The following is a 10,999-nucleotide window of genomic DNA, read 5'->3' as shown; positions in this document are numbered from 1 at the left end:
GGCTTTTAAATACTTCTTTGGGATTATTTATTGAGAGTGAGGATTAGTCTGAAGTCCTCCATACAGGAAAACTATACCAGTATTTATAATCTGCTTGGAGTGAGTTATAGCTAGTTTTAATATCTTAGTTATATGAATTAGAGTTATTTTAAGTATATCAATTGCAGTAATCCCACAATGCAATGCAGTTATGTTAAGGCGTATATACAGTACCTGCAGGCAGTTAGCACAGCACAGCATGAAGCCACAACCTGCTGTTTCTCTTTGGCAAACATGAATCTGTTCCCCTGTGTCTAACACTGTCTGATATAAATGAATGGAGGAAGACATCTATATCAAAGGCATGTCAAAATAAAGCAAAAAATGTAGTTAGTTAACAAAATAAAAGTATGTTTTCAATATATATTCCATTAACAAGAATTGACATGCCCGGACATGAGTAGGAAGAGAAGTATACACTTATTTATCTGAGCACTTATAACACCACTAGATTAAATGTCCCAAGTTTAGAAAAAGTTAAAACAACTCCACCTATATTTGTTTCACACGTGTTAAAGACATGCCAGTAACATGTCACAATGCATAAAGACACAGCTGACATAATGTGACTTACAATGGTTGTATAACTGTTCTCTAAACAGTTTTAAATAAACAAGTGTGTGTATGTCTTTGGCACAGCAACGTGTGAAGACCAATCTGCTTTATAATCGACCAACTGCCATCCATCAGGGTCACTGCAGCAGACCACCGCAGACACAGCAAAGGGTGTGGTTTGAAAAAAAACTTCTAGTACTACAAGCTTTAAAACACACACACACACACACACACACACTTTAAAAAGCACTGCCATCACCTTTCTCCCTATCTCCCTATCTCTCTCTCTCTCTCTCTCTCTCTCTCTCTCTCCAACACATGTGATAAAATCCAAACTCTATGGCGCCACTCTCTCGTCTCCTGATTGGTTGAGCCAGAGCTCTGATCGGAGCTTCCTATTGGTTGTTGCTAAGCAGTGAGGAGCCGTCGCCGAGAGTGAAAACAAGACAGCGTGGTCTCACTGAACTAGAAGCTAACTCCTTGTTTTCATCTCTCTCCCTCTCTCTCCCCTCTCCCTCTCTCTCTCTCTCTCTACACCTTTCTCTCTCTCTCTCTCTGCCCCACCCTTACTGCAGTGCTGCAGGATGGGTCCGGGCTGCCGACTTACCAAAATAGCCACTGACCCAATAAATTCAATCCGACCGTATTGTTTGCATATGACACTTATGATAAATGGTGTCTGTGTGTGTGTGTGTTAAATGGTGTGTTGTTGCTATAGTTATTTGACTCTTTTTGAAAAAAAAAACAAGTGTTGGGACAGTTTATTTTGAAAATATTACTGTTGTCTGTCAACCTGTTTGATCATTTTATTTTGATTTTTTTTTTCAATAAAAACACAAATATCATGGCAATTGACTAACAAATATGTCTAGGGACTTTACATACCAACTTCTGCAACTGATGGTTAACGTTTAGGTAACGTAAGAAAACTTAACAATACGATTATAAAGAGCAATTTTTAGAAATAGTGGAGTTACACAGAATAATAAAACGCCTAATAAACCAAATGGGGCGCTCCGGTGGCGTAGTGGATAGAGCGTGTACAATATTGTCTGCGGCCTTCGTTGCAGTGGTCGCGGGTTCGAATCCTTTACTGCAGGTCATCCCCCTCTCTCTCTGTCTCCCCATTTCAACTCTGTACTGTCTAATAAAGCTTGAAAATGCCAAAAAATAAAAAATTAATAAACCAAATACAAATTGTTACATGAGGTAAAATAGAATCATGATCAAATTGGCTAAAAGAAAATGGTTGATCTAAGCTCCTTTAAAATAACTCACATGTATCAGTTGTTCTTCTACATTAAGATCTCTGCAATGTCAAACAACTACTGTACAAGTTTTAACAAGTGCTCAGTTCAAAACTTCCCATCCGGAGTTCAATCTTGACTCCTCAATCCTCTTCCATCTTGACCTGTTATTTTGGGGACAGCTGCTATTAATAAACCCCACCACATCTCCCTGGTTACAGAGAGAAGCAGACTGGAGACTAGACTACTGAATCAATGCAAGAAAAAAACAAAACACGAAAATGAACTCTCCCCTTCCCTAAAAAAAAAGGAAAATAATTCAAATATCCTCCTCCTCTTTTTCTTCTCCCTTTACCTAACTATAGTCAGCCAGAGACGCATGCGGCTAAACTCAAATTCTGAGCACTAGACGATCTCTGCGACGTGATTGGTTGAAAAGACACCCGGCTCATCCCATTGGCTGTTGCTAAGCAGTAGGCTGGTGGGAGCCAAGGCGGCCCACAAGAGCTGTTGCCTGCTACACGGGCCCTAAGGGTGGAGAGGGGAGAGTGTGTGTGTGTGTGTGTGTGTGTGTGTGTGTGTGTGTGTGTGTGTGTGTGTGTGTGTGTGTGTGTGTGTGTGTGTGTGTGTGTGTGTGTGTGTGTGTGTGTGTGTGTGTGTGTGTGTGTGTGTGATGGGGGTAGCAGGTTCAAACAGAGATGCTGTCCTCTCTCCTCTCTCACCTCCAAGTTGCTCCCTAAGGTGCTGAGACTGAAAAGGCCCCGACGGAGACCTCAAAACCTGCCAGCACTTTCACAAGGCACAAGCATGATTCACACACACACTCTCACACAGACTCATAAAAAAACAAAAAGGGTTCAAACATATATGCACACACACGCTGAGAGGCAGATGTACATACCAAGTCTCCAGACACACACGCAGGCTCAAACATATATTCACACACACACAAACTGTTTCAAACACACACACACACACACACACACACACACACACACACACACAGAGTTTTAAACATACACACACACATACACACAGTTTTAAACATACACACAAGGAGAAAGACAGATGTACACACCAAGTCTCCAGAACACACTCAGGTTCAAACATATATATTCACACACACACACACACACACACACACACACACACACACACACACACACACACACACACACACACACACACACACACACACACACACACACACACACACACACACACACACACACACACACACACACACACACACACACACACACACACACACACACACACACACACACACACACACACACACACACACAGTCTCCCGAGTGGTGTGTGTGTGTGTGTGTGTGTGTAACGTATAGATGGCACAGCGTTGTAAAAGGTGACAGCCATCATCCGACAAGACAGCAGCTACCGGATCAAACAGAAAGATCTAGAATATTTATAGACGACAGGATACGCGGGGCGCGGGAGAGAGCGGGGATATAATAATAAATCAAATGAAAACAACCGCTAGTGACAGCAACTTAGAAATGTTGACATCACGGGAGCATAGACGCTGTTTCAAGATGTCCGTCATGAAAGATTTGAGGACAAAAAGTGTGTTTCAAGTGCTAGAAAATCTAATTTGGAAGAAAATAAAAGAGGAATAGTCACTTTAAAAACACAATACATCTATGGTGTGGAAGTTATGATGTTGTCAACAAAGCATTCGAGTTAGCAGGTTTCCTAAAGGAGTAATGGGTTCATTCATTGGTTTAAATCTGATCATGAAAAAGGGTGTTGATTTTGTTCAGTTTTTTGAGTGACATTACACATATTGTTAAGTTGTTTGTCCAGGCAAAATGATGAAGGGTGTGAGTGTGAGTGAGTGTGTGTGTGTGTGTGTGTGTGTGTGTGTGTGTGTGTGTGTGTGTGTGGTTAGCATTGTTGTTGTCACAAGGAGGCACTTATTAACACAGGAGCCCGTCTGTTTGACTTGGAAAGAGGCAGAGGCAGAGGTTGTGTAAGGCTTGGAAGGTCACAGGAAGAAGTGGAGATATGTTGTTTCAAACGGCTGGCCTGAATTAGGCAGTACTTAGAGGTCATTTAGTCCCAAAAAGTGTTTAATTTGACAGTTTAACACTGTGGACAAATACAGTGGAAAGCCAGCTGTGACTATGTTAAGTCCAAGTTTTGTTTTTCTTGTCAACAAAAAAACAGTTCATGAATTTGCCTTATGGAAGTCAAGAGAGACATACTGCTAACGTCGTACTTAAAGGCCTACTTCACCGGTTGGAATATGAAGGTGTATTGAACTCAGAGATCCTATGAATTATAAATGTGCAAAAAAAAATTAAATCGGATCATCCTAGCCTGAGAAAAGGCAGAAAGAGTGTTTTATGGTCTCACTGTCTAACCGTACATTTCTCTTTCTGTGACATCACAGAAAGAGATTTCAATACACCTTCATATTCCAACCGGTGAAGTAGGCCTTTAACAATAACTTGCTGAAAATGAATTGATTCTTGAAAGACATTTTGCCTTGTGTTTTAAATATGTGACAGATATAAAGGCTTAATTTTTAATATTTATGAAAATTTCATATTATATTATTATAAATTATTATTATTCATAAGTTTATTGTATATATGTTTTTCATATAGGCCTACATACTTTTTTTTTTTTTTTTTGGCCCATCTGAAGGGCCACCCACCTTAATCACGGTTAATTTCTTTGGACATTTCTAAAAATTCAGCAACACTTCTCTTGACAGATGGCTGTAAACAGAGTGTGGAGTATATAGAATATAGACTCAAGGGAGGATACTAAAATAAAAGCAATGAATGCATGTGTGTAAAAGGTAACGGGGAAGAAAGGAGCAAGGCAGTGTTAACAAATAGGGTGCATTGCAAACACTACAGCAACAGACAAAGGAATTTAATGCAACAAAAAATGCTTCAAAATTGACATATAGACGCAGACAGAGACGGTGTGTGTGTGTGTGTGTGTGTGTGTGTGTGTGTGTGTGTGTGTAGGACGTATAGTTGACACTTGAAATACAAAATGCCTTCTTCATTATTTTCTGATTTCAGTTGAATATGTCACGCTGTGTTGTTGTTGTTTTTACAGACAGACTTTGTGATGAATTATTCACCTGTTTGTTCTCGCCTCGTGTGACTCTCCCAACAAGAGACTGTGTTGATTCTTTATCTCATTGTGCTGATTCTAACACACACACACACACACACACACACACACACACACACACACACACACACACACACACACACACACACACACACACACACACACACACACACACACACACACACACACACACACACACACACACACACACACACACACACACACACACACACACACACACACACACACACACACACACACACACTTTTGTAAATTCTTAATCTCATTGACTTTCTACTATATCAGTCAGGGTTACTGTTTGGTTTTGAGATGGGGTTAGTTCATATACCCTCTGTGGAAGCATTTCTAAAATCTGGCATCAATAAAACCTTGAGTATAATGTTATTACAATTAGATATGTACAATACATATATATCTGTTTAGCTCAATATTCTGAATACAAAAACAAAAGGGGAGAAAGGACTAGTTTTAATACTAGTTCAAACAAATGATTCTAAACATATTACCCAAAAAAAGTGATTAATATAAGTTGACTCAAGGCCAATTAGTGGCGGCACTGGCAGACAAATGCAATGTGTGATAAACGATCATGAGAGAGAGTGACAGAGTGTGAGAGAGTGATTAGAATAAGGTGTTTAGAGTAAGAGAGCAAGTGAGAAAAGTGAAAAGGCAAACGGAGCATAAAGTGACAGACACACTCAGGTAGGTGAACTGTATATAGAATAATAACATGGGATGGACTTGCCTTTTTTCATCCTTGTAATTTTTCTTCTTTTATTTCTGTTCTGTTTTTTTCAGGTGTTGTGTGTGTGTGTGTGTGTGTGTGTGTGTGTGTGTGTGTGTGTGTGTGTGTGTGAAAACTCTATAGAATAAGATAAAGGATAAGAAGGGAGGAGAGGGAGGGTGAGGGTGTGTGTGTGTGTGTGTGTGTGTGTGTGTGTGTGTGTGTGTGTGTGTAAACTCTATAGAATAGACACACAGACAGCGAGGCAATGGTGATGGTGTTTCTATACGATGTGATTGCAGTGAGTCTATGGGTCTATAAGTGGGAAAGTGAAAAGGCAAACGGAGCATAAAGTGACAGACACACTCAGGTAGGTTAACTGTATAGAATAGACAACACACACACACACACACACACACACACACACACACACACACACACACACACACACACACACACACACACACACACACACACACACACACACACACACACACACACACACACACACACACACACACACACACACACACACACACACACACACACACACACACACACACACACACACACACACACACACACACACACACACACACACACACACACACACACACACACACACACACACACACACACAGTGATGGCAGGGTGTTTATACAGTGAGTCTATGGGTGTGACCATCAGCCCTCTAGAGTTATTCTGCAGCAGCTGAGGTGCCAGGCAGGACACAGCTGATACAATGTCCTCTCAATACTCCACTGCAGAAGCCTTATCTATCTTACATACCTTTACCATGTGTTGCCCTTAACACAAGAGATATGTCAACATAAATGGTAAATGGACTTGACTTATATAGCGCTTTCTAGCCGATTTTCTCAGCCCCAAAGCGCTTTACATATCTTACCACATTCACCCATTCATACACACACTCATACACCGACATAAGGTGAGACAATGCTGGCAGCAGGCATAATAAACATGTTTTGTTCAAGCACTGGTCAATTTTTTTTGATTTTTGGGTATTTTGCTTGGATCCATAATCTTCTTGTTCTCTGTTCTATAAAAACTATTGACACTAATATGTTGTATGAATGTAATAAAAAAATTTAACTCTGGAGTCTGGCTTTATCCATCATCTACATTTTCGTTTTTAAAGATTCAAATGTACGCATTATTAGTTAGATATTGCCAACTTTGCATATGTATATTCAAACATTTCTGAAAACATTGTTGTAGAAAGATAATGGTTTTGGTGTGAGCAATCAACTGGCAAAGTTTCATGATAATATACAGTATAAGTTAAAAATAATGTACCTTGTTCATCTGCAGTGTCCCACCTATTAGTCCTTTACCATGTGTTGACTTAATAGTAACACCAGAGTTATGTCACCGTATCTTCAATCTTGATAAAGTGTGTACCCTTGCCTTGGTGTGCACTGAGTCTAAACAAGGGTGTACACAAAACGACTGTATTTTTGTTTAAAAAGGAACAAAAAAAAACATTAAGAAAAACATGTGACACCACACCATTTTTTCGTCCCTATTTTACTCAAAATGTTCAAATAACATCGTCAACTAATCGCATATATTCCTCACAAGTTTTTACTCAGTTAAAGACGGAAGGAAAGATCCCTGACGTTGCGTTCATTAAATGAAGAGTTGAATATGACTTCTGTATAATAAAATCTGAAGTATTTTTTTTTATTTATGGCTTTTGTTTTATCCTTGAGCTTAATGGGGCTGACTGCAGTGTGTGTTCAGCTGTAGCTCCCTGTTGTGACAAAGCTGGTTTGCAGCGTGGCATCCCAAATAACAACATCTGATATCTGATGCGTTGGGGGCTGTCACATAGCTTTTAAGTATAAGTAAGCCTCAAGATTAAATAACTTTGACAGCAAAATGGGGGAAATAATACAGCATTTTTATCACCTTCTTACTATGGCAGTGAGTGTTTGTATTATAGGTAAGAAACTGCCACGACATAGCTATAAGAAAGGTCCCAATGTCTAACCTTTTGAGATAGAGGCAAAAAAGGATGGAAAAGGCGATGAAGAAAAGGGCAATGGTAGAAAACAAATGGGTTTTTTGAACAATAAACCATGAAAACCTTTTCTAGTAGACCTTGGAAATACTCCTTTAAAACCGAGATTTAGCATAACATGTCCCCTTTAAGGCAAGAAACTGCCACGACAAAGCTATAAAAAAAAAAAGGTCCCACTGTCTAACAAAATTTCAGTCTACTGACCGACTTCGATTGAACTTTGTTTTGTTGGAAATCACCAGACAGAAGCACATTTAAAATACTACACAGAGAATAATTTAGTGGAGGACCCGGTGGAATTAGGAAAAAGAGATGATTTCAGAAGATGTAACACGGTCCAAAGTATCTGTAATGATCTTGATAATAATAAAATAAGTCAAATGGTGAAGTAGACAGTACAGACACTGCACCAATCATCTAAGGTGGGCGTTAAAACCTACTGTTTACCAAGGAAAGGCTAAATCAATGCCCTACCCACTGCGCCAAGAATCCCATCTCAATCTGGACAGCAACAGCATTAGGGTTCTATAGCAGGGTCTGGGTGTGTGTGTGTGTGTGTGTGTGTGTGTGTGTGTGTGTGTGTGTGTGTGTGTGTGTGTGTGTGTGTGTGTGTGTGTGTGTGTTTGAAGCTATAAAGTTTTGATGCATGAGGATTTTCTCAGCCGAGTGAAAGGCCTTTACATGACGGTGTGTCATTACGTCAAATATAAGCTTGTCAAGTTTGATTTGTGTTATTGGTACGAGACTATAAGGAGCCCACCCAATGCTTGCTTTAGAGCAACATTGGGTTTATTTCCAAGAAAAATGCAATGCATACTGGCAATTTAACATGTATCTTAAGCAAAACTACACCACTTAAATAAAAAAAAAGTTACATTTTGACCATAAAGAGATGTTAATAACAGATTCCAGCACTCAGGCAGCAACATAACATGTGAATAATTTAATACAAATTCAGTATAAAAGGCAATATTATTTATCTTAACCAAAACTAACCCCACAAAAAAGTTATATATCTTACTTTATCTGTTTTTTTTTCTATCCTGTGGCCCTAAAACTCTTCTGTAATTTAGTATGTAGTACAAATAAAAAGTATGTGATTTCTTTATAGGTCCATGTTTGGAACACAGGGAGTATCACTTCCTCTATTTCTTCTTCTACTGAATTTCCAATTAACTGTATAAACTCTGGTGTATTTTAACTGCACTTTTATGAGCTAAGAACCAGTGTCTGCGCTGCTGACAGGCGGAGATAAGTGATGAGGATGCTATCTCTGTTCTCAAGTGATTGGGAATGTTTCCTTCGTGTAATGGGATTTCTGAGTGATAATAGATTAAAAGCAAATTAACTCGGTAGTAGGATAGATACAGGCGACTATAAGGGTGAGGAAAACCGTTAAAAGCTGAAGCCTACTAAATACTCTGTAGACACGTGGTATAGAATTTAGTGAATAACTATAGTCTAGTCAAATTTAGGGAAAATGGTTATTGTGGACCAAATGCCAATGAAAAACAACATTAAAACATCTGAAAATCTTCCATAGTTCAGCTATAAGGAGCAGGGAACAATCATGTCATGTGCTTTCATATTACATCACTCAGAAACGTGTTTGCCACATAAGCTAAACAAACTCCTCCGATATGTGGAGACAGCTGGAGAAATGGCGGAACAAGAATCTGACTTTTCCAGCTATGTTATGCAGATATTGTATCGATACAACCCACCACGGCCAATAAGCTGAAACAACATCCCAAACATGTCTGTGCATGACACGTCCTCGGTGCTGTATTACGGTGGAAACTTGAGCCAGAAACCAGCGCACGAAGGAAGACTCTCGCTTTCTTTCAAACTTTGTGGTGAATGAACTTGGGGGCGCGTGAAGCCCTGACATGCCATTGTGTTTTTTCTAGACACTTTCACTGTAATCTACTACATGCTGTAACGTGTAGGCCTATGCAAAAATAACCACAAGCAATAATCTAAAAAGATAGTTAACGCTAGTTAGCCACATTACCCAACGTCTGTGTATACTTTCCATTCAAACTATGAGTGGAAACTCTGCGCCCAGTAGCCTAGCAGAAGTCAACACTGTTTTTCCATATGTTGTGGCCCTAACAGTTCGCTGACACCTCATTATATGTATTGAATTGTGATTTTTGTAAGAATACAGATAGAGAAGCTGCCAGCTGGGATATTACCCCATTGACTGACAGGGTGTGTTGGGGTCGCGACTGCCATCAAAACAACTTTGTGCCCGAGGCGGAGGAATACTTGGCACGCGCCCACTGCACGAGAATACCAAACGACTAAAAATACATGTTTGAATTCTGTTTATTTAGTCATTTTGGAAGGCATGCACCTTTTAAAAAGTGGTTTAATTTAACAATCCTGTCACAGTTAAAGTGACCGACAATGGGTGTCTCGCTCTAGCTGTCTGCTTGTACTCGTTACGTCACATTCCCAAATTTTTAATTCAATTTTTGTTTTTGTTTTTACCTTGTCGGTGGAAGGCTTCCGTTACTTTCATTATAAGATTCTTCCGCGTCCCCCGTAGACCCGTTGTTGTCGTCGTCCTCAACCGTAACGTCAGCTACAATGACCGGGGCGCCCACCACGTTGCTGCCCAAGAGGCGCTCCATGACTCTGGCACCATCACCATCATGATTTTCACCCCCGGAATTCGACCCCGAAACCCGGGTAGTGGCGCCGGTGGACTGGGTCTCCCTCCCGACTATGGTGGAGCCTTGAATTTGCGACGTCCCGATTCCAATGAGCACTTTCAACAACAACAGGAGCACCAGGGAAATGCTCACGTTTCCAAAGTGAAGCCCCCTTTCCATTTGTAAAACTGGCACATTAGTGAAGTAGTATGAGATTTACATGCCACTGCCTTGGCCTTGTAAATCTGGACATAAACACTGGAACGTAAAAAAACAACTGCAACTTCAAAAAGGATAATAGAAAGTCCGTTGTATCTTGCAAAGACGTCGATTCTATTCTGTTCTTTAAGTAAACATAAACAGCCACTGCTGGGACACCATGTTATTCCCTTTATACTTGACTCAAGACTTGCCTTGGTAACGCTAAGTCCCGCCCCGTTGCTACACCACGATTGGTCGGAAAAATCCCTGCAGTTGCTCAACTTCGATGTGAACACTTTTCATTGCGCCGCTCGCTGTCAATCACGCAGACTCGCACACTAAGCAGAACACGATTGCATCATTTAGCTGTCACTCAAAGGGGCGGGCA

At 40.2% G+C, this 10,999-nt stretch overlaps 1 protein-coding gene across 1 annotated transcript in view; it reads right to left on the bottom strand.

The window, feature by feature from the left end:
- eif2ak3 (eukaryotic translation initiation factor 2-alpha kinase 3) overlaps positions 1 to 10,786 on the bottom strand; it is a 47,956-nt gene extending 37,170 nt beyond the window's left edge. The window contains exon 1 of the mRNA XM_080041814.1: positions 10,247 to 10,786. Within this exon, the coding sequence (XP_079897940.1) occupies positions 10,247 to 10,590 (344 nt within the window). The 5' untranslated portion in view covers positions 10,591 to 10,786. The remainder of the gene's footprint in view (positions 1 to 10,246) is intronic.
- Positions 10,787 to 10,999: the final 213 nt, after the last annotated feature.

The sequence above is a fragment of the Ammodytes marinus genome (assembly GCF_949987685.1).
Source record: "Ammodytes marinus genome assembly, chromosome: 15".
NCBI lineage: Eukaryota > Metazoa > Chordata > Actinopteri > Uranoscopiformes > Ammodytidae > Ammodytes > Ammodytes marinus.
Note: the sequence above shows the minus strand (reverse complement) of the source record. Positions and strands in the feature narration are given on the sequence as shown.